The following is a 25,048-nucleotide window of genomic DNA, read 5'->3' as shown; positions in this document are numbered from 1 at the left end:
GCAGTAGGATGTTTTCCCTCTGATACCCACTGACTTGAATTGTGATAGGACTGCTTGATGCCATGCATAGTCAAATGCTGCCTTGAGGCTGTCTGACATCTGGTATTCAACTCTTTTGGCTATGTTTGGACCAAGGCTACACTGAGATCTAGAGCCAAGTTGTCCTTGTGGAACCCAAACTGAGAATCATTTAGCAGATTATTGGTGAGTTAAGTGCTGTTGGATAATACTGTTGATGACACCTTCCATCACTTTGCATGACTGACTAGGGTGGTAATTAGCTAGAATGGATTTGTCTTGCTTTTTGTTGTCAGGACATACTTGAGCAATTTTTCACATTGTGAGGTAGATGTCAGTGGTGCAGCTACACTGCTTGGCTTGAGGTGTCAGCTGTGGCTCAGTTCATAGCACCCTCGCCTTTGAATCAGAAGGTTGTGGGTTCATGTCCCACTCCCGGAAACCAAGAACTGTGAATGTACTCGAAAGAGTTACAATCTGTGACTGTTGATAACTCGAAAGAGTTACACTGCTTGGCTCAAGGTGGTGGTTTACAATTGATATTTTGGACTTCTAGCAACACACAGTTTTATCTCAACCTCATCACAGTGGGATGTGAAATGGCAAAAAGTTAAAATATACACAAACCAAGCAAATTTCTTCAAAAAAATGCATTTACACAAATGTATGTTGTGTACAGCCAAAAAAGGGAGTGTGAACAGTGATGGATTATCAAAAAAGGAAAAAGAAAATTTTTTTAAGTCAGCTATATCAGATATGCAACAGTGGTGCAGCAGTTTCGATGTAGGTGCTTTAGCAGCTGTACAAAGCCCTGGTTAGACCACGCCTGGAATGCTATACAAGTTCTGAGCACCGGGAAGAAGTGCAGTGCAGATTCCTTAGAAGATTGAGGGCTACAAGGGTTAGATTATGAGGAGAGAGATTGAGAGGGTATGTAAATTATGCTTATATTCCTGGAATATGGAATGTTAAGGATGACGTGGTTTTGTGGGGTTTTTTGGATTTTAAAAATAATTGATGTGGTCGATAGAGAGAAACAATTTCCACTTATAGTGAGTGTAGTGCACATAACATTAAAATCAGAACCAGGTGCGGACCTCTGTTCCACAAAAAGCAGTGAATACCAGTTTATTTAATTTTGAATCTGAGATTGATTTGATTTCTTGCTAGCCAAGGGTAAGAAAGGATATAGAGCCAAGACAGGTTGGTGGAGTCAAGATACAGATCAGCTGCAATGTCATTGAATGCTGGGACAGGCTTGAAGAGCTGAATTGTCTATTCCTGCCTTTATGTTTCTATGCTATAGTTTCAACCTTTCCCAGTCTCTATTGATGTGCATGTGCTATAATGCACTTTACCTTCTATGTAACCTATTCTTCCTCTTTTAATGAAGTGCATACTACACTTGATGTCCTAGAATGTAATTTTGAATGTGTCGAGAAAATTAGGAGCTTAGGTACAGTATGGTAAGAGGTGTTATTCAGTACTATCACTGAGATTTCAGCTAAGAGAATGAAGGTTTCACGCTGCGTAATCTGCAGAGCGTGAATTGCAGAGCACCAGGGTTAAGTGCTAGCACTTGCAGGTTTGTTAGTGTTGGTAGGGAGAAATTGGACATGATGAATTAGGAGTATCACATGAGAAGTATATCACAGTATTTAAAGTCTTCTATTGTCTCCTCCCCTGCCCCCATTGCGTATTGTTGCACCCAGCAACAGCACTGTGGTATTATAAACTCAAAGGCTGGCCACAATGCTGCAATACACTCCAGTCAGTTGGACTTGTTCCCTATGGAGAACATGCAGAAAAATATTTTTGACCACAAGTCCATCAGGCACTGGTCTGCAGATGGTGGATCCTGTCGAATGGCTCCCTGAGCAGGCTGTTGAAGTCATTTGGCTGAATGGCACTTCGCCAGAACTTGCAAACGAGCAGCAAGGCATAGCCTGGCTGCTGGTGAGAAAGGCCCTCCTGTCAGATCCTTCCTGACTCTGAACCTCACCCACCCCCCAGCTACCCTCGAGATAGTTGCAGTGGGGAACAGACAGACCAACACCCACCTCCTTGTCAAATGTGCCTTTGCAAAGAAGGTCTGACGCAGGACTCTGCTCTACAGGCTGTTCCCAGGGATGCACCCCAAGACAGACATCAACCTTCAAAAGGCGCTCTTTGGTTTTCTGGTTATCGGTCCTGAAACTTATCGATCTTGCAGTGCAAAGAGTTGTCCATGACACTGTGTTGCAGGCTGGCACATTCCAAGGTCCAGGACAGTGTGCTAAGGGACACACTAAAGCTTCGGGCAGCCGCCACAAAGGCTCAACAGGGAAAGACCAGAGTCGAAGTTCTACATGGCATAGTATAGAGATACTGGAAACTGTAAAACTCTTAGGGTGGTATAGCTGTCTTGGAATGTTTTTGTAAATATCAAGTGTAATTACAGTTGTATTGAGGCACCTCAGTGTCACATGCTTAATGAAAAAAAATTAAACTATTATATTTTTGGTAATGTCCAAGTTGAACTGTAATGGAATGTAATTTAACAATTTTTTAATTGATAAAGCATATGTTTGGAAAAAATATAATTGAAAGTCTGAATGAGAGTGGTGACTGAATGCAGTGGTTAACCCCTCTTTTTCAACTGGTATTACGCATAATTTGAAGCAAAAAGTTCAGCCTAATGGTGTGATTCTAATCATCCTCCTTTAACAAAACAATTAAGTTACAATTGGCAGAAAAAGCTTTGTTTCACTATAGATTGAAATTTATTTCAGAAGCTGGTTCTATGAGATTTATTAACAATAAATGGATTTCTATAGTTTGTTTTATTTTTCCCCATAGGGATTATTCAGCCAGGCTGCTCCAGGCTCTCAAACTGTTGTACCCCTGTCTCAGGGTCAGTTAGCGGTAAACATTCCATCAACTGCTTCAGTAGTGGCTGGCGCTCCTGTGGTTTCTTCAACTTCTGTCACCACATCGGCGGCAGCAGGGTTACAGAGGCTTGCACAATCCCAGCAGGTGACAGTAGCTCGTACACTTATCAGACTGAAATGCCAGTATTGCCAGCGGATGTTCTCCTCTAAGCCTGAGCTGCTTGAATACAAGGTAAGGATTTCGGATGCAAGATGATTTAACTTTTATCTAGCATTTCTGTGCATTTCAAGGGTAAACTCTCCAAAATCAGTATTTTGAGAGTTGAGAAACATATTGAAACTTTTTCGAAAGTGGTAGTAATGTTCAAAGTTTCATTTCCTGATGAATGGATTTAAGTTTTCCCTTCATTTTTAATGTGCCCGTTTCTCCTCTTTCATTTTTTCATTTAACCAGTTACATCTAAAAAGATGTTGAAGAGCCATTTGTTAGCTCAGTGGATAGTAACACAGCCTCGTCCCAGTTTCAGTCCTTGTCTGTGCTGGATTAGTTTATCTCGGCTGAGGCAAAAACAATGGCTAGAATAATTGGGTTGAGTATATCTGAGCTAAGGAGGATAAAATACTTAACATTACTGCTCTTCGCATAACCCTGCTGGAAATCACGTCTGATGCCAACTGAGGACAGGGTCAACAATGTGGCAGCATTTGCTTATTCTCTGTTTTTGGTTTGGGAATCTTCAAAGCAACACTCAACAAATCTCAGTCTTACTGAGATAAGACTCTATTGTTTTTCTTTAAATGTAGATTCCACAATAATACAACTCATATAAATTTATATACCCTATGGAGTTTCAATACCTGGAATCTATCTATGTTAAATTTTACTTCGAGCAAGCTACTTCTGCATCTCCATATGAGCTGTTCCACTGGGTGATATCATCATTTGGTTAGACGCAGGAAAACTATTAACTGTGAATATGTACATGAATTTCAGTGAAACAGTCTTGTCGGTGGAGATTTGGTTTTGGAAAGAATAATACTTGCATTTGATTGAACAGAAAAGGTTAAGAGGAGGTCTGATGGTAGTGTTAAAAATTATAAGTGGGTGAGGGGCAAACTATTTAGTGGTCAATGAGTAAAATTTAAGGTAACCGCCAAAATACGAGGGGAAGAGATTTTTTGTTTAATAAACTTAGAATCATAGATTCTAGATTATTGCATGGAAGGAGGCCATTCACTCGTGCCTGTGCTGGCTCTCTGCAACAACTCAGCTAGCCCCACTCGGCTGTCTTTTCCCTGTTGCCCTGCAAACTTGTTGTCTTCAGATAATTATTCAATACTTTTTTGAAAGCCGCGATTAAGTTTTCCTCCACCACATTCTAGTGCATTCCAGATCCTAACTACTTGGTTTAAAAAGTTTTTCCTTTTACCCTTGGTTCTTTTGTCATTCACTGTAAATTGGTGTTCTCTGGTTTTTGACCCTGGGCACAGTTTCTCCCTATCCATTCTGTCCAGGCTCCTTATGATTTTGAACACCTCTGCCAAACCACCTCTCAACCCCCTCTAAAGAGAACAGCTCCAGCTTCACCAATCTCTATTCCTAACTGAAGTGCCTCTTCCCTGAAACCATTTGTCAAAATGGAATGCCCTATCAAAAATGAGTTGCAGAAGAATCCATTATTACTTTTAAAAGGCAAGTTGGTAAACTTCTGTAAAAGAATTCTAAAGGTTATGGGTGCAGGGAATTGGAATTGAGTGGATAGCTCTTTTACAGAGCCAGCATGGGTGTGATGGACCAAATGACGATGCCTGAAAACAGTGTATTGTGGATTCTAAGATTCTATCATTTCAAACTTATGTTCAAACACCTCATGACACTTCTTTAAAAAAAAAATTAAATTTGGAATTGTAGAACAAATTTTCAAATAAGGAATTCTATACTTTTGGAATTAAAAAAATTATGGGCAAAGTATTTTGGTTTAATTGAACCTGCCTTATCATGGGTGAAATCATATACTTTTCACTGATTTTTGTGATACTTTTATTAGATGCCATTTTTGCTCAAGTGCCAACAGTCACATTTAACTTTCTTCTTCACACAGGGTAGAATGGTTCAATTCTGTGGAAAATCTTGTTGTGATGAATACAAACGGATCAACTCTGTGGTTGCGATATGTGAATACTGTCGGTCAGAAAAGATTGTCAAGGAGACAGTAAAGTTTTCAAGTGTTGACAAGCCATTTTGTAGTGAAGGTAATGGACGTGATTTGAAATAGTTGCGGTGCTGAATGAACTAAAATTTTGGCCCTCATCACTTTAATAATTTGTATGAACAATTTCTGATAAACTATTTTGTTCAATATGATTTCTATTAAAGCCCACTGCTGGTTTATTTCTTCATGTGGGTGAAGAAAATGGGGATAATAAATATAAAAATATGTTCAGAATACTTTGGAATTGACATGTTTTCACTGTAGGATCTTTGGTGGTTTGAGCTAAAAGAGATAATCACTATTCCCACTAAGCTGCGTGGCTGCACTTCTGTGCAGTAATCTGTAATGTCCTGCTGAGTGCAATAAACAGGCTGTGCACATTCAATGTTCCCTTTGAGATGCAGTGTGCGTGGCTGTGCAACAATCTTGAATGTACTGTGCAATGCAGTACACAGGCCACGCATAACAAAAATTAGAGTGAGAATTGCATATAGCCTGGCAAAAAATGTCTGACAACAAAACTGGTGACAAATATGTCCTTTTCATCTAAGTACATAAGAATAAATGAAATGCGAAAAGGCTGTGCTTGACCCATCAAACTTGATCTTTGCAATCTTCCATTTACAATTTCCATTCTCAGCAACTTATTTATTCTGTCAAATAAGATAAAATAGCCTTGGGTAAAACTTCACAATGTAAAATTGGGATTTTTCCCTCATTCCTTGAAATTAATTGAAGAGAATTTGACGATGCACTGACAGTCAACATTATTTAATTTGACTTTTGTCTTTGATTTATTCTGCTGATATTTCCAATTCTCTACAAACCTGAAGGATGTTTCTTTTCCTCCTGCATTAGTTGAGCTTCCCCTCTTTACACCATACACCATTCTGTAGCCAGGTGATGGAGAGGAAGAAATTGGAAGCTATAGCTAAAGTCTGAAGTTAATAAGAAATAAATGTTCTGATAAGAGAGATGGAAAACGCCCATCAGAAAAATATGCTGTTTTATGAAGTTTGCATTGAGTCGGAATGGTGTAGGAGAGCAAAGACAGAACAGAAGGAGAGCTAAAAGTGTTGAGCGACAGGGAAGACCAAGTTACTTGCTGAGATCAAATATTCAAATTGCAGCACAGGACTGAATCCTGGGGCTGAATCTTTGGCTTGGTGAGCAGGGGCGGGGCCCACTCGCCGAGGCGTAAAATGACGCGTGGTGATGCTGGGCATATGTCCCGACATCACGGCGCGTCATTCAGACTTTGTTTGGCGGGTGTGCACTGGAGTCAGCTGAACTGTCAAAGGCCTATTAAGGCCATTTAACTCTCAATTAAAGTAATTAACGGAGCTGCCTGTCCAACCTCGAGGTTGGCGGGCAGGCGAAGAGCCCAGGCGGCCTTTGCATTTTTCATGAAAACTCATCCCACAGGCGGGATGAGGTTTCGTGAATGATTTTAAATTTTGACAAAAATTTTTATTGAAATCAATGCATGTGTCCCAGCTCATGTGACAGTTTCACATGAGGGGACATGTCATAAAAATTTTCTCGCCATTTTATTAAACTTTTTGGACTTAAAACTAATATCCCTGAGGCACCTCGCGAAAGAGCACACTCCTGACTCTGGCAACACCCCCCTGTAGCACAGGGAGCACTCGGTGCTTCCAGGCATGCATCACGCAGCGGGAGGGGGGGGCCTTAATTGGCCCGCCCACGTAAAATGCTGGCGTGGACCCGATCAGGCTTGCGCCTGCCCGACAAGCAGAAAATTCTGCCCCTAGAGTCTTTTCCATGGGTTAGTACCACATTGGACAGAGCATTTGTCCATTGGGCCAAATGAAGCTGCAAAAACTAATTCAAAACAGGCATGACATAAGTATTCTGCAACTGTGCAGATCTAACAACATTGAGTGGAAAAAGAATGGAAATATGGCAACGGTGTAGGGTGAGGGTGCAGTTTCAACAAAAATGAGACGACTTGTTTTTGATTCATGAAAATATTCATTTTAATATAAAAGCGTGCTCTCGTTATTTCATTTGCAGGTTGCAAGCTTCTTTACAAGCATGACTTGGCAAAACGTTGGGGACTTCACTGTAAGTCTTGTAGTTCCTGCTCACAATCATCAAAACGGCTACTTAACCAACAGTTTGGGGGGAAAATAGAGGAGTTCTGCAGTGAAGAATGTTTGTTCAAGTTTACTGTGCTCTTTTATCAGGTAAACTTCTTCATTTGTACAATACATAATTAAGTAAATTTGAATTGATATAGAATTGGCTTACCTTTATTTTCAATTGTTTGCACTGATAAAATACTTGCTGAACTTTCCTGTGTCACTTGAAACCTTTCAGTCATCAAAGCAATTGGGACTGCAGACAGGCATACTTGAGTGTGGCATCAGTTCTCAGGGGGTATCGAGCCTAAATCAGTTGGACAAGACCCATCTGCATATCTAACCTTCCTATTGAAATCAAACACTTTCCCATTGAAATCAGACTGAGCATCAATTATGCGTAGGGGTTTCAGAGTTATTCTGTTCTTTAAGCACATGTATGTGTGTGTATGGGACATGGGTGGAGTACCAAAAAGTTGCTGATAATTATGGTACTGTATGTGAGGGAAAAGCTGTAATCAATCTTAAATATCAAGCTTTAGCAGTAAAGGTACAGAACAGAGACTGAGAAAAGTCGTCTTTGCTTTATATTACTTTAATGCTTGAGAGTTATTGTAGAAACTAATAAACAATAGCAACTGCCTTTGATTTATGTCTGAAGTTCATCCAGGTAAATATGCATCAGTCCTTTTAGTCTTCCTATCACTGGGTTGCTCCCCTGCTCCTGCAAAGCCTGTTTTATTTTGTTTGTCTATCTGGGATGGCAGAGAAGTTTATTAAATCTTATTTAATTGCAATTTCTGCTCACCCATTCTCCAAACGCTCTCACTTCCCAGCCGGAGCTTTAATCTTGCCAATTCATGGTGATTACAACTTTTTTTCAAAGCTGTATAAGGAAGGCATTCAGAGCAATGGCGTGATGGGAGAGGGAAGGTTAAGAGTGAAGGAGTAAGAAAAAGCAGGCAGGGCAGGAAATGGAATTGGAGTGCTGAGTGAACGGTGGGGGTGATGGAACTGAGAGCCAGAGTTCAAAATAGGTAGCGATAGGAGAAATGGTGCAAAGGCATAGAGCATAAGATGGAGAGTGGATATATGAGGAAACATGTCAAGGAACTGGACTGGTGAACTGTCCTCTTTACGTTGATTTCATCCTGGGACCTTCCCTATCCGTGATCTAAAACTTAGCTACATCCTTGCCCGTGTCCCTCACCTCCATGTCCCTATTATGATAACCGTTGACCCGGGAGCAGAACAGTAAGGAAAATTTGTAATTTCTTTAAAATATCTGTGGAACCTTTTTTTAAAAGAGTGTTTGAAAAAGACTTGAGTTTGCAACAATTGTAAAGGGATCAATTGCAATTTCTTGGATAATAAGTGCTGGTCCTTGTGACTTGGCAACCCTTGACCAGGAATCAGTACCAACAGGAAGGAAGATAAGATTTGGACACTAGCTAGACACAAAGGGGAGCTGCAGACACATAGGAGAGCTACAAACACCGGAGCTGGAACGTGAAGGCACAGATGCAAACACAAAAAGAGAAAGCAGACTGAGGAACACATCAAACTCTTGAGAAGAAACAAATCACTCTCAAAGAGATCAGTTTTTCTGCTTGGCAGAAAAGGAGACAGGAGCTCTTGGAGGTACTGTGTGAGCTGGCTAAAAAGGTCTAAAACCTGGAAAGCTGTGCATCAGTTTTCACTATAGAGAATACAAATAACTACCCAGAAGCAGCTGTAAACCAGGAAACGGAAGTGGAGAAGGAAGTCAGGAAAATTACAGTCACCAGAGAAGTGGCACTGAGTAAATTACTGGAGCTGTGGGCTGACAAGAGCCTGGGCCCTGATGGACTTCATCCTAGGGTTTTAAAAGAAGTGTCTAGTGAGATAGTTGGTGCATTGGTTTTAATTTTCCAAAACTCCCTAGATTCAGGGAAGGTCCCATTAGATTGGAAGATAGCAAATGTAACTCCCTTATTCAATAAGGGAAGGAGATAGAAAGTGGGAAACAGGCCAGTTAGCTTAACATCTGTTGTAGGGAAAATATTAGAAGCTATTATTAAAGAAGTTATAGCAGGGCATTTGGATAAGCTCAGTGTCATCAGGAAGAGTCAACATGGTTTTGTGAAAGAGAAATTATGTTTAACCAATTTATTGGAGTTCTTTGAAGGAGTCACATGAGCTGTGGATAAAGGGGAACTGGTGGATGTACTGTACTTAGATTTCCAGAAGGCATTTGATAAAGTGCCACATCAAAGGTTATTGTGAAAAGGATAAGTTTAGGGGGTAACATATTGGCATGGTAGGAGATTGGCTGGCTAACATGAAGCAGAGAATAGGCATAAATGGGTCTTTTTCAGGTTGGCAAGATGTAACGAGTGGCATGCCACAGGGATCAGTGCTGGGACCTATGTATAATATTTCACAGAATCACTGCAGTAGAGGCCCATCGAGTCTGCACCGACAAGTGAGAAACACCTGACCTACCTACCTAATCCCATTTACCAGCACTTGGCCCATAGCCTTGAATGTTATGACATGCCAAGTGCTCATCCAGGTACTTTTTAAAGGATGTGAGGCAACCTGCCTCCACCACCCTCCCAGGAAGTGCATTCCAGACCGTCACCAACCTCTGGGTAAAAAGGTTTTTCCTCACATCCCCTCTAAACCTCCTGCTCCTCACCTTGAACTTAATCCCCCTTGTGACTGACCCTTCAGCTAAGGGGAACAGCTGCTCCCTATCCACCCTGTCCATGCCCCTCATAATCTTGTACACCTCGATCAGGTCGTCCCTCAGTCTTCTCTGCTCCAACGAAAACAACCCAAGTCTATCCAAACTCTCTTCATAACTTAAATGTTTCATCCCAGGCAACATCCTGGTGAATCTCCTCTGCACCCCCTTCAGTGCAATCACATCCTTCCTATAATGTGGCGACCAGAACTGCACACACTACTCCAGCTGTGGCCTCACCAAGGTTCTATACAACTCCAACATGACCTCCCTACTTTTGTAATCTATGCCTCGATTGATAAAGGCAAGTGTCCCATATGCATTTTTCACCACCCCACTAACATGCCCCTCCGCCTTCAGAGATCTATGGACACACACGCCAAGGCCTCTTTGTTTCTCAGAACTTCCTAATGCCATGCCGTTCATTGAATACTTCCTTGTCAAATTACTCCTTCCAAAGTGTATCACCTCACACTTGTCAGGGTTAAATTCCATCTGCCACTTATCTGCCCATTTGACCATCCCATCTATATCTTCCTGTAGCCCAAGACACTCAACCTCACTGTTAACCACCCGGCCAATCTTTGCGTCATCCGCAAGCTTACTAATCCTACCCCCACATAGTCATCTATGTCGTTTATATAAATGACAAATAATAGGGGACCGAGCATAGATCGCTGTGGTACGCCACTGGACACTGGCTTCCAGTCACTAAAGCATCCTTCTGTCATCACCCTCTGCCTCCTACAACTAAGCCAATTTTGAATCCACCTTATCAAATTACCCTGTATCCCATGTGCCTTTGCCTTCTTTATAAGTCTCCCATATGGGACCTTGTCAAAGGCTTTGCTGAAATCCATATAAACTACATCAACTGCACTACGCTCATCTACACACCTAGTCACTTCCTCAAAAAATTCAATCAAATTTGTTAGGCATGACCTCCCTCTGACAAAGCCATGCTGACTATCCATGATCAAACCTTGCCTCTCCAAGTGGAGATAGATACTCTCCTTCAGAAATTTCTCCAATAGTTTCCCTACCACTGACGTGAGACTCACTGGCCTGTAGTTCCCAGGCTTATCTCTACAACCCTTCTTAAATAGCGGAACCACATTAGCTGTTCTCCAGTCCTCTGGCACCTCCCCCGTGGCCAGAGAGGAATTAAAAATTTGGGTCAGAGCCCCTGCGATCTCCTCCCTTGCCTCCCTCAGCAGTCTGGGACACAAATCATCCAGACCTGGAGATTTGTCCACTTTTAAGCCTGCCAACACCTCCAATACCTTGTCACTCCCTATATCAATTTGCTTAAGAACCTCGCAGTCTCTCTCCCCGAGTTCAATACCTTCATCCTCATTCTCTTGGGTGAAGACGGACGTGAAGTATTCATTCAACACTCTAGAGATGTCCTCTGGCTCCACCCATAGATTGCCCCTTTGGTCCCTTATGGGCCCTACTCTTTCCCTGGTTATCCTCTTCCCATTGATATACTTATAGAATATATTGGGATTTTCCCTACTTTTACCAGCCAGAGCTTTCTCATATCCCCTCTTTGCTCTCCGAATTGCTTTCTTAAGCTCCACCCTACACTTTCTGTGCTCCTCTAATGCCTCTGCTGATTTGCTTCCCTTGTACCTGCTAAAAGCCTCTCTTTTCCTTCTCATCCTATCCTGAATATCTCTGGTCATCCAAGGTTCTCTGGGCTTGTTACTCCTTCCTATCACCCTAGAGGGAACATGTTGAGCCTGTACCCTCCCCATTTCCTTTTTGAACACCCCCCACTGTTTCTCTGTAGATTTCCCCACAAGTAACTGTTCCCAGTCTACCTTGGCCAGATCCTGCCTTATTTTACCAAAACCTACTCTCCCCCAATCCAAACGTGAATGAAGGGATGATTGCCAAATTTGCTGATGACACAAAGATAAGTAGGAAAGTAAGTTGCGAAGAGGATATAAGGAGGCTACAGACAGATATAGGTTAGGTGAATAGGCAAAGACCTGGCAGACGGAGTATAATGTGGGAAAATGTAAACTTGTCCATTTTGGCAGGAAGAATAAAGGAGAAGCATATTATCTAAATGGTGAGAAATTGCAGAGCTCTGAGGTGCAGAGGGACCTGGGTGTCCTAGTGCATGAATCACAAAAGGCTGGTATGCCAGTACAGCATTCAGGAATTCACCAAGGCTCTGTAGACAGTACCTTCCAAACCCACGATCACTACCATCTAGATGGACAAGGGCAGCAGATAGATAGGAACACCGCCACCTGGAAGTTCCCCTCCAAGTCACTCACTATCCTGACTTGGAAATATATCGATGTTCCTTCATTGTCGCTGGGTCAATATCCTGGAACTCCCTTCCTGACAGCACTGCACATGGACTGCAGCAGTTCAAGAAGGCAGCTCACCACCACCATCTCAAGGGCAACTGGGGATGGGCAATAAATGCTGGCTCAGCCAGCAATACCCACATCCCGTGAATGAATAAAACAAAAGCAAGCAATTAGGAAAGCTAATAGAATGTGATCATTTATTGCAAGGGGAATTGAATACAAAAATAGGGAGGTTATGCTTCAAGTTGAGGGCACTAGTGAGACCACATTTGGAACACTGTACAGTATTGGTCACCTTATTTAAGGAATGATGTAAATGCGTTGGAAGCAGTTCAGAGAAGGTTTACCAGACTAATACCTGCAATGGTCAGGTTATCTTATGAGGAAAGGATGGACAGACTAGGCTTGTATCCCCTGGAGTTTAGAAGGGTAAGAGGTGGCATGATTGAAACATTTTAGATACTGAGGGGTCTTGACAGGGTGGATGTGGAGAGAATGTTTCATCTTGTGGAAGAATCTAGAACTGGGGGTCATTGTTTGAAAATAAGGGGTCACTCATTTAAAACAGAGATGAAGCGAAATATTTTCTGCAGGTAGTGAGCCTTTGGAACTCTCCTCTTGAACAGGTGATGGAAGCAGAGTCTTTGAATGTTTTTAAGACAGAAGTGGATAGATTCTTGGTAAGCACGAGGGTGCTAGGTTATTGGCGGGAGGTGGGATGCAGATTTCAGGTTACTATCAGACCAGCCGTGACCTTATTAAATGGCGGAGCAGGTTCGAGGGGCTGAATAGCCTACTCCTCCTTATTCGTGTTTTCGTAATAGCTCGAAGATGCTAAAGAGCTGGGTGTTTTCCCAGAAGTAGCCAGACAATCAACCAGGTTGAAAAGGAACTTTGAAAAGCTACACCACAGAATTGTTGTGACTCGAGAGAGCAGGTCCGCAGAAGTGTGCCTTGATGATGATAACTGTACCTGCGAAACTTGAAGATGAAAGCTGTTGTCTGATAGGGCTCCTCATCTACCCTGTACGAATAAAGAACAACATATTGTGGAACTGTGTAGCCACGTAGTGCCACATTTGCGCAGGGAGTGATGCAAATGCTTATGGTTGTGTTAGATGTATATTTTTTGCATCGTCTATTCAAAGTGAAATTTACCTTTCAATTGAAATATCATTTGCCTGTAAATTCATGTGTAATTAGCACTGGTTCTGATTCGTGTTAAAACAAAAGCTATAAAAAGTGGATTCTTGGTAATTACTTCATTTGGGAGTCATTCAATAAATTTGGATATTTTGGTTTAGCACTATCCCGCAGCTGTGACTCCCTCCAATGTGCAATCCATACTGCCCAAAAGTCCGTCCATCCCAAAAAAACCAACCCTATCCATTGATTGTGTTCCTTCCAGAATCACTCCTATAATTGGAGCCCCACAGAAGCCACCAGAAAATGCAGTCTGCAGGTTTTTTTTGTCATGCCATCCTTGCCTCCCAACCAAAGGATGATAAAAGTAATTAAGGTGATTGTACAGAAAGAGGGAGAGAAGTAGAGGACCATGCACACTGAGAAAACTACTAACACCAACACAGCCAAGTTTCATAAGAGGCAGACCACATGCATTGAGTTAGTGTGAGGCTCGCTATGGGTGATATGTTAGTTTTTAGGACACTTAGGGTTGGAATTTACTGTTGCTGGCAAAAAGAACAGTGCCTGCCATTTGTTCAACTTGCTCTCGTCCGTTTAATTCCTGTGACCTTTCACACTGGATGTTCATGTAAATTAGCAATCCAAACTGCAGAGAGAGAGAGTGAAAAGAGACAAAAGAGGAAGATAACAATAGTTAATTTTGTAAAAGAATATCTCCAACAACAGTTAAAATCTGAAAGAATGAAATCTCCCCCCTTGTAAACCTTAATATTTTCAACCCCAGAGAACTTGTCTGGTCTTAATTACCATGTTATTAACAGGATACTTAGATTGAAATGGACTTATCCCAACTTTTGCTGAAAGTTTAGTCCATAACAATGACCTAAGTACAGTAACATTACACCGTTCAGTATATTTGAATGATGACCCAGATAGCAAGATGCTGTTTTAGAGCTTATAGAGGGGCGGAACACCTCTAACAGCAACTTCTGTATTTGATCTGCCTTCACCTGGAGTTGCTGTCCGATTTGCACATAAATTATTGTGTGGGTTGTTAACCTCACCGTTATTTTTACAGTAAATACTGCCATTAAATGTTGTTGCATGACATGTCACTTTCCTACCACGAGAGGGTGCTAATGCACCTACTGTTTACCAGGCATTTTATACTGTCCAAAAAGTCAGCACTGGGGTGGAGAGGAAAGATAGTTTTATTTTCTATGTTTTTTTGGAATTTGTGTTGAGTATGGATAGAGTATTGGGAACAGCTTGAATTGGCACACTGCCAAAGTTCAAATCAAATAGAGATAAAAATCCAGGTATTTTGGAAAATATTTCACAATGCAGAGCGCTTTCCAGTACAAAATTGTTATGCAATACTCTACAGTTACTTAAAAAAGTAGATTTTAATCAGGACCACTGGCTTATGATGTCTATTATTTTAATAGATTGTAGGATTTTTACCTGTGCTGCAGGATTCACACTGTCAATTCTGTCTTTTTTCATGAAAGCTATCCAGCGACTTTGATTGCGGTTTTCACCATGAAGCCAATAGCAATAACGTACCTACTCTCTCATGTACTGTATAGGTTATACCAGCAAGCACTGTCCTTCACTGTGTTGGAGCAATATTGAGAAAGCTGGTGGGATTAGTGCTAAAATGGCACTGAGCCACAGTACCTGTACAATATAAAATACAATATTGCCCAAAACATTATACCTCGCATTTGTGTAGCTATTAACTATTCATAGTTTATGATGTCCAATTTCTTTGCTGTTTATCCTGGGGTAAACTTGAGTACACACTTGTGTATTTATCTTTGGAAGCAATAGTTTGGTTTACCAAACGTTTCCATAAGCCTCATACCATTCTGAGCAAGAGTTGAGAATTTAGAAAGCATGGTGAGTTTCCACTTCAGTTTTTGGAGCTTCTAAGGCAGGTTAGCCAGTTAGCTAACCAGAGGCAGCTGATTGAAAGTCGTGCTTGCTAGGAACTGCTCCAAGAACAAGCTGGACTAGAAGTGATACCACTGTAGTTTGTCATGGCACCTGCTGTTTCATTCCGTGGTTACTGAGCTAGTTAATAGTTAATCAGTTAACAGCTGATTAAATATCTCACATCTGCACAAATATCCACGTCTTTTGTGTCGCAACTAAAGCTGGCATTTGGTTTCATGGCACAGACAGCTCTGAAGATCTGACTCAAATATGGTTGGCCTTGGATGATGCATTTCAGTAAGCTATTCAGAATCACAGAATTGTTATGGTGTAGAAGGAGGCCATTCAGCCCATCGTGTCTGCACTGGCTCTCTGAGCATTTTAACTCAGTGCCAATCTCCTGCCCTTTTCCCGTAACCCTGCACGTTGTTTCTATTTAAATAATCATCCAAGGTCCTCTTGAATGCCTCAATTGAACCTGCCTCCACCGCATTTCCAGGCAATGCATTCCAACCCCTAACAACTTGCTGTGTGAAAAAGTTTTTTCTCACCTTGCATTTGAACTGTACACAACACTCCAGCTGAGGTCGAAGCAGTGTCCTGTATAAGTAATTTAAAATATATATAAGTTCGTCATAACCTCCCTGCTCTTGTACACTGTGCCCCTATTAATGAAGCCTAGAATACTGTATGCTTCAGTAAAAGCTCGCTACCTGCCCTGCCACCTTTAATGACTTATGTACATGTCCACCCAAGTCTCTCCTTCTACACACCCTTTAGAATAGTATCCTTTAATTTGTACTGTCTTTCCATGTTCTTTGTACCAAAGTATCACCTCACACTTCTCCGCGTGGAACTTCATCTGCCATTTATCTGCCCACTCCACCAATGTGTCAATGTCCTTTTGAAGTTCTACACTGTCGTCCTCACAGTTTACAATTTTCCCAAGTTTTGGGTCATCTGCAAACTTTGAAATTACCCCCTGCACACCAAGATCTAGATTATTTATATATATCAGGAAAAGCAAGGGTCCCAATACCGACCCCTGGGGGGACTCCACTACAAACCTTCTTCTAGCCCGAAAAATACCCATTAACCATTTCTCTCTGTTTCTTATCCCTCAACCAATTTTGTATCCACATTGCTACTGCCCCTTTTATTCTATGACCTATAACTTTCCTCACAAGTCTGTTGTGTGGTACTGTATCAAGCGCCTTTTGAAAATACATATGCACCACATCAACAGCCTTGCCCTCATCAGCCATTTCTGTTACCTCTTCAAAAAAACTCCAAGTTAGTTGGGCACAATTTTCCTTTAACAAATCTATGCTGACTCTTCCGAATCGATCTACATTTTTCCATGTGACTATTCATTCTATCCCGAATAATTGTTTCTGGAAGTTTCCCTGCCACCGAAGTTAAACTGACTCTACAAGATCATGCGCATGCTCAAACTGCACCCAAGCACCCTTTTCAGAAGGGATACCCGATAGTGATCAGGAGCAGGAACTTCAGCTAATTCTTTTTCTTCCAAAGCACGTCAAAATCGATGATTAATTTACTAAGTTTAGTTATTGTTTTGTAGACAAATAAAGCAGTCAATTTGAACAAGGTCCCATGAACAGCAGATGACAAGTCAATTTGTTTTGATGATGTTGATTAAAGGAGCTCTTCAAGTTGTGCTATTCACCTGCACACTTAATTTAATTCATCTGAAAGACAGCCCCTCTGACATTACTGCATTCCTTTACTGCACTGATTCCTCGCATTGGGGCGTCATTGGGTTTTGTTGAAATGCTGGCGTGACCTGAACCCACAACCTTGTGACTCAAGAAGATCATGCTCCCACTGAAAAAGTTGACACTTAATACAGAGACCTCCAATTACCTTACAAAATTCACTAAGAATGGAGTTGGAGATTTTGAATTTTATTTACCTTTTTATCCTGTAGATGGCTAAGTGTGATTGCTGCAAACGTCAAGGTAAACTAAATGAGTCAATTAAATGGCATGGACAAACCAAACATTTTTGTAACCTTCATTGTGTCCTCACATTCTGCAATCAACATCACCTAACAGAAACGGCACCTCAAGATGGAAAAGGTATTAAATGCAGCCCTGACAGTTCTCCATATGTTTTTTTTTGAGTGGGCTTGAAACAAAATGTGTGTGTATGTTGTCACCATTATAGAGGAATGCCTAACCTGCTCTCTGGGGTTAACTACAGCCCTATTCCTTGGAAATCTAGCAATGAAGCCAAGTCGACCCAATCCTATTTGTGCTTATTTCTTGTCTTTCAAGTGACTGGGAATTTAAATTTAAACCAGTTGGAACTACTAATTGGGAAATCATGTACACTGCACGATTGAACTTTTGATGCATGCTCTCAATGGTTGAGATTCCTTGTCTGGATTGCAAAGCCAGCCTATTTACTGAGCCCTTGAGACTTCATGTAAATGTCTTAGTGTCCCTGACCCATAATGCAGAGAATGCATCAGTGTGTTTAAAAAAAAAAAAATTCACCTCAACTATTAAATCTTGAGGCCCTTTCAAAATGACCTTGAGCGAGCTTACGCAGGTCACTGATGACGTCTGCATTTAATAGCCGATAATTGCGTAATATTGACTGAAAACACAACTGCCATTCCCGAATAAGTTGCTATGATTCTCTAAACCTTGTGTGTGTGTGTGTGTGTGTGTATATATATATATATGTTTTCATGTACATCTGTAACCTATGAAAATGGAGGTAAATCAACCAATTTTAGTGCTAATTAAAACTACTAAATCAGTGTTCACACAAACATAGAATCTGATCCTGAAGTCTTCAGTAGCGCTCTGTCAATATGTAATTTAAATATAATTTGACTTAATTCACCACTAAATCAGTGACCATAATATTATTATATGTTATATAGTGTAAAAGGGCATGTGCTTTGATTCACTGAGCAATGTCACTGGAGGAGTGTATCTGCAAAACCAGAAAACAGTGGCACATTACCCTGAAAGGACCTGTTGTAATTTCTAGTTCCTTAAAATGTGTTGTTCTAGACATGTTGAAATGACTGGATGTAAAAATTGACAAAGAGATACAATATCCATTCTTTTAAATCTTAATGTATCTTCTAAATGAAATGAAATTGTAATTCTGATTTGATTCTAATATTGAAGTACTGCATTGGTCCTCGTAGGGTTACTTTAAAAGTTACACATCTTTTAAAACAGAATCTAACTTCAATTGGTGTTATGTGATGAACTAGAAACTACTTTATATTAAATGTTCTGTATGATTTGTTTTTAAACCTTTCAATAATCATTCAATAATCACCATCTTCTTTTGACAGTAACGGTACCAAATGTTCCTAGTATCCAGAGAAAGGAATCTACTCCTGTCATAGCAAATGTGATGTCCTTGGCTAACACCCCGCCAGTACAGAATGCTGCTAGTTCAACCACAGCTTTAAATGGTATGGAAGCTGCTGCAAGCTCGAATTTAACATTTGCCTATCTTTTAACAAAGCAACATATGTGGAGAATTAAAAACTTGTTCAATGCTCGTTAGAGGAAGATCAGTTCCAAGCTAAAACTTGATGTGCTGCCTGCTCTTCAGTAAATTTTTTTTCATTCTATTTGGCATTTAAATCTTCTGCTCCTGAAAGAATGTTGTCTTTTATGCACCATTTGTCAAGCAGGCAGGCAGCCCCATAAGTCTCTGCCACTGATTCCTTGTCACTATTTACGAGCAGATATAGGCAGATGGCCTGAATAGGTGAATTGCAACACATTTCTTCTTTCCTTTCCTCATCCTCATGGAAATCATCCATCCATTGCTTATTGCATCCCCTGCCAACAAGGCCAATTTTGGAGGCTTATTTTGTGGGGCAAACCCACTTCCTGAAGCTATTCTACAATCCCAGCAGCCTTTGAGCACCCCTCTCAGATTACCTTTTCATGTAAAAGGCTTGGAGGGGGTACCACCAGGCATTTTGAAGAGACATTAGTCGCAGTATCTCAGTTGTGTATTCATTCTACGTTTAACAGCAATTCAAAAGCTTCTAACAAGATCAGTGGATAGCAACTGTGAACCCTGACTGAACAATGTGAAGTAATAACTTTTTAGCAGGACTGAAACAGATTGACCACGTAATTCTGGATGGCTGGTTGTATGCTACTCTTTGAGGATTTTCCTCTGTAACTGAAGTTTCTTTCTTTTGAATTATCAGTTGATAGTGCTTAATTATAGAATCATAAAAGTACAGAGCACAGAAGGAGATTATTTAGCCCCTCATGGGGAGAATTTTCCCCCTGTCGGGGTGGGGTTTGGGCGGGAGCAGGTGCGCAGCCGATCGCCGCCCGTGATCGGCTGCATGTCGCCATTTTACGTGGGTGGGCCAATTAAGGCCCGGCAAACGTGACGCGCACCAGGAAGCGCTGAGCACTTCCTGTGCGGGTGGGGGGGGATGAGGCTGAGTTGGGGCCTGCACTCTTTTGCGCATGCAAGCGAAAGAGTGCAGAAATCTCCCTGAGAAACAGAGCTGCCACAGGGAGATCAGTTTGTGTTTCCAAAAATTTTAATAAAGAAAAAAAAATTTAGGACATGTCCCTTCATGTGAAAGCGTCACATGAGCTGGGACATGTCTATGAATTTTAATGAAAAGCTTGATTTCACTTATAAATCATTCATGAAACCTCATCCCGCCTGTGGATGAAGTTTCATGAAAAATGTGAAGGCCGCCTGGACTCTTCGCCTGCCCGCCAACCTTAAGGTTGGACGAGCAGCTATATTAAGTGGTTTAATTAGCTTTTAAATGGCTTTAATAGGCCTTTGACAGTTCAGAGGGTGCGCAGCTGACTCCGGTGCGTGCCCGCCGAACTGAAAATCGGAATGACGCGTGATAACATCGGGACGTACGCCTGATGTCACCGCGTGTCATTTTACTCGTCGGTGAGCAGGCCCTGCCTCTGCTTGCCGAGCCAAAGATTCTGCCCCATGTGTGTATAAAATATTTACTCAATTAACCTAAAACTAATTTCACTAATTTCATTTCTCATGTCTTCCTCTGCTTCAAATATTTACCTACTTTTTAAAAAAAAAAGAAAGCATTGTCTGACCCAATCACTGTAGTGACAAATCATTCCATACTGGTAACAACTCTTTGTGTAAGGAAATTTATTTAAACCCCCCCTTCATTCTTTGTGACAATTTTAAATTGACCCTCATCATGTCCGTGGAGCAGTATCTTCGTATTCACCTTATTAAAATTCTCCCTAATTTAAAAAGCTTCCGTTATATTTCCTCAGCTTTCTTTGCTTCAGTAAAAATAGTTCCAGTTTCTCAACCCATAGTTTCTTATCCCTATTATCACCCTGGTGGGTATACACTGTATATTCAGCATGGCTTTAATGCATTATCAGGAACGAGCTATCCAAAACATCTGTATTCCAACCATGACCACCAACCATTGTCTGGTACAAATTTATCACAATCTCTTTGTTTTTGTACTCCATGTCCCTTTTTCTAAAAACCCAAATGCTATTGGTATTTTTGAGGGCTTTTTAAAAAAATTATTTGTACTTGCATTTTCAAGGAATTATGCATTTACTTCTGGTTCTGTTTCTCACTACCTTCAGTAGTGCATCCCCTGACCACAAGGCTAATTTTGGAGGCTTATTTTGCAGGGCAAACCCACTTCCTGTACAGCATAATGAAGCTATTCTACAGTCCCAACAACCTTTGAGCACCCCTCTCAGATGATGTTTTCATGTGAAAGGCTCGAAGGGGGTACCATCAGGCATTTTGAAGAGCCATTAATCGTCGTATCTCAGCTGTGTAATCATTCTACATTTAACAGCCATTCAAAAGCTTCTATATTTTCCCAGAAATGCATTACCTCACACTTGGCGACAATGAATTGCATCTGCCACCTGTCTGCCCGTTTATCTAACCTGCCTACACACTCCTGAAGTCTTTTACAACCCATTTTGCTGTTGCCAAAAATCCTTACCTCCATGTCTCGACAAATTGCGCTCCTTTTCCTCAAGTCCAATTGATTTAGACATATTATGGTGTTAACTCAGCACTGGACCCTCAGGTACATCAGTTTCAATCCATGCAACACTCGTGAACCCTAACCTAACCTTTTTGGTCTGCCAAATTGCTGTCCATGATACTACATATCCCTGAATTAGTATTAAAAGCTTCTAGATATTTTTTCAAGCTCATACAGAGGGCAGAGCTAATTTGTGGTCGACGAAGATTCTATTTTGCTTTAAAAGTTAGCTTTTTCTTTTGGCTTCTCTCATTTTTAAGAATATTGTTAAAAATGAGTGTAAATAATTGCTATATATGTGCTTTTGTGTGATATGTTACACTTACAGATTTCTTCATATGCATGTTCAAATGAGTTTTTCATTTGAGATTATTTCTTTACTCCTGTACTTTGTATGATTGTGAAAGAAAAAAAGTACTTCCTTTCAGTCAATGATTCTATCCCTTTCCCATTGCCTGACAATAGTTTCACTGACAACTTTGCCCTCCAACCAGTTTGTAGCAACAACTTAGAAAGATAGTTTCCAAATTAGCCATGATTAGAGTTCAGATCTTTAATAACTTATCTTGTAATTGAATTTCTCATTTTTCTTGCTATGTGACAATTTTGTTTGAGAGGAAGAGCTTCTATGGGATTTGCAGTGGGGAAAACAATTGTGCAACTTGCAACATAGCCTTTCCAGACCCTACTTGAAGTCCACCTTTTTGACCAAGCTTTCACCTTCACTAGCTGTCCATCTTTTGATTGCACCTAAGTGGAGTACCTTAAACTATTTTTCTGTGTTGAGAGTACCAAATTAATGCAAGCTGTTAGAAAGCAGTGCCACAGGCTCAAAGAGGCAATTTCCTTAATCTTGCTTCCTTGTTTGATTATGTTGGAGGCCTGTTACAAGTATACCTATCTCCTTTGTTACATGGCTAAATGTTAAGAACAAACAGCATAGGAGGAAAGATTTTCAGAGGAGGTTACACTGTTGAACTCTTGTCTTGGGTTCCAATTAGCCCTCTATTTAAATAAATTCAAAGTATTCTGCCATGTTTTTCTGGCAGATCTAAGGTTATGATTGTATATTAAAATTTATTTATTTCCTTTTAGCAGGAGGAACTCGTACCACTTCAGGAACTCAGGTTAGTGGAGAGGTAAGTAAGGAGATTGGTTAGTGTTTGGTTTGACAATTCTGAATTGTTTGCAGTTAACTTTGTCTTTACATTGCGTTTCTTCAATCTCTTGATAATTAGGTCAGCACTCAGACAGAACCCATTCGATTACAACCTTCTGCTCCACCCAAGGTGCTCAAGAATAAAGCATTACTCTGTAAACCTATCACACAGACCAAAGCAACATCCTGTAAACCACACACTCAGACCAAGGCTTGTCAGACAGGTACAGTATGTGTGTGGATGTCTGCTCGCATGCATATAATAATAGTAGTTTCGTGTAGATACAGTTGATTAACGTAGAGCTACCTTTTTAAGAAATATTTAGATTTGAATGAAAATTTCTATCATCTCTATGTAGAAACAGCCAATTTTTAAAGCTTTGTGCTACAGTCCACTTAACCAATCAAATTAATAGTTCAACCTAAACAAAAATGGGTGAAATTTGGAGGAGCTTGTTCTTCTGTATATGAAATGGTGCATTTATTGTCAATCCATTTTTGCCCTTGAGAAGGTGGTGGTAAGCCACCTTCTTAAGCCACTGCAGCCCATGTGAAGCTACTGCCATAGTACTACTAGGTAGGTTGTTGTGGGATTTTGACCCAGTGGTAGTGATGGGACAGTAGTTTATTTCCAAGTCAGAATGCTGTGTAACTTGAAGGGGAACTTGGAGGTGGTGGTGTTCCCACACACCTGCCCTCTTGGCCTTCTAGCTGGTAGAGGATTAGGTTAGAAGGATGCTGTTCAAGATACTTGGGTGAATTGCTGCATTGCATCTTGTAGATGGCACGCATTGCAGTCACAGTGTGCTGGTGGTGGAAGGGGTTAAGGTTTAATGTCATGGATGGGGTATGAATCAAGCAGGCTGCTTTGTCCTGGATGGTGTTGAGCTTCTTGAGAGTTGTTTCAGCTGCACTCATCCAGGCAAGTGGGGAGTATTCCATCACAATCCTAACTTGTTCGGTGGAAATTGTGGAAGTGCTTTGGGAGCCAGGAGGTGCATCACCTGCCACAGAATACCCAGCCCCTAACCAGCTTTTGTAGCCTCAGTGTTTATGTGGCTGGTTGAGTTAAGTTTCTGGTTAATGTTGACCGTCATGATGTTGGTGGGGGATTCAACGATGGTAATGCAGTTGAATACTCAGGAGAGGTAGATGGACTCTCCCTTGTTGGAGATGGTCATTACTTGGCACTTGTATGGTGCAAATATCACATGCCGCTTAGCAGTTCAAGTCTGAATGTCATCCAGGTCTTGCAGCATGTGGCTGAAGACAGCGTCATTACCTGAAATTGCGAATGATACTGACCACAGCAATCATCAGCAAATATCCTCATGTCAGACATTATGATAGAGGGAAGGACATTGATGAAGCAACTAAATTTGATTGGGCCCAAAGGTCTCTGCCCTGGGGATTTCTGTAGCGATGTCCTTGGGCTGAGATGATTGCCCTGCAACAGTCACAACCTTTGTGCTAGGTATGAGTCCAATCCCGCCCCCCCATTCCCATTGACTTCAATTTTACTAGGGCTCCTTAATACCACACTCAGTCAAATGTTGCCTTGATTTTGAGCACAGTCAGTGAGAAGTGTTTTCAGCTGCGTTGAGAGATGAGAAAAATTCTGGATGTATCAGTCTTAGTTTCAGCAATCTTGTTTCTATAAGTGATGTTTCACTCTGAATGTGACTTCTAGGTACTGCAGTTCCAAGCAATGCGACTGGGTCAGAGTTCCACCAAATTGCAACTCCAGTATTCTTTCCTAAAAACTTTTAACTGTAGAAGGATATACACTAATATCAGAGATTTTATACAATGGAAGTGATTTGGTGCACTGAGTTTGTATGCATTAGGACTGTGCAGGGAAAAATGCTATGCATTGTAACTTGATGCTCTGGTCAGAATTGTGACTCTGGAATTGGCTGTACAGTGAGTTAAATAATGGCAGTATAGAATTTACAGTGTGTTAAATTCTGAAATAGATCACCTAACCTTCATAAGCTGATAGAAATTGTCAATTTATGTTGCTGGAAAACTTTGGAATTGATTAAAAGTGAAACATTTTATATCCAACAATGAATGATTCTTGTATTATTGTTACTATCTATTTTGCCTCTTTTTTTCATTTACAGAAGAGGATTGGAAGCAACAAGTGATTGTGTTGCCCATCCCTGTGCCAGTCTATATTCCAATGCCTCTACATCTTTACTCACAGTTTACACCATTACCAATAGGGATGCCTGTGCCTGTAAGTTACACTCAAAATGGTAGGCTGTCAAAAGGTTTCCTCCTGGCTGTTTTTTATAGCATAATGCAGAAGCTGGAGTGTGATTTAAGGCAGCAATACAGTATTCTGAGGAGCAATGATCATGATTTTAAATATTACTTGAACCTAGAGGTGTGAAGTTCTTGGAATTACATTACATTTTGTATTGTTAAAGGTATGTTAAAGTTGGAGTTTCTAAGACTGGTTTTGATACATTTTCAGAAATCTTTCT

The 25,048-nt window shown here is 40.9% G+C and overlaps 1 protein-coding gene across 7 annotated transcripts in view; it reads left to right on the top strand.

Annotated features, from left to right (window-relative positions):
• zmym4.1 (zinc finger MYM-type containing 4, tandem duplicate 1) overlaps positions 1-25,048 on the top strand; it is a 105,121-nt gene that overhangs the window by 60,846 nt on the left and 19,227 nt on the right. For 4 of the 7 annotated variants that reach the window (XM_078566983.1, XM_078566982.1, XM_078566987.1 and 1 more), the window contains 8 exons: positions 2,857-3,120; positions 4,991-5,141; positions 7,139-7,311; positions 17,300-17,450; positions 18,692-18,814; positions 22,493-22,536; positions 22,636-22,780; positions 24,683-24,798. In XM_078566983.1, coding sequence (XP_078423109.1) covers positions 2,857-3,120; positions 4,991-5,141; positions 7,139-7,311; positions 17,300-17,450; positions 18,692-18,814; positions 22,493-22,536; positions 22,636-22,780; positions 24,683-24,798 — 1,167 coding nt within the window. The remainder of the gene's footprint in view (positions 1-2,856; positions 3,121-4,990; positions 5,142-7,138; positions 7,312-17,299; positions 17,451-18,691; positions 18,815-22,492; positions 22,537-22,635; positions 22,781-24,682; positions 24,799-25,048) is intronic. The other 3 variants (XM_078566986.1, XM_078566984.1, XM_078566985.1) reach the window with 3 other exon arrangements.

The sequence above is a fragment of the Cetorhinus maximus genome, chromosome 21, assembly GCF_964194155.1.
Source record: "Cetorhinus maximus chromosome 21, sCetMax3.hap1.1, whole genome shotgun sequence".
In the NCBI taxonomy this organism is placed as follows: Eukaryota; Metazoa; Chordata; class Chondrichthyes; order Lamniformes; family Cetorhinidae; genus Cetorhinus; species Cetorhinus maximus.
The sequence above is the reverse complement of the archived record's forward strand: the minus strand, read 5'-3'. Positions and strand labels throughout refer to the sequence as shown.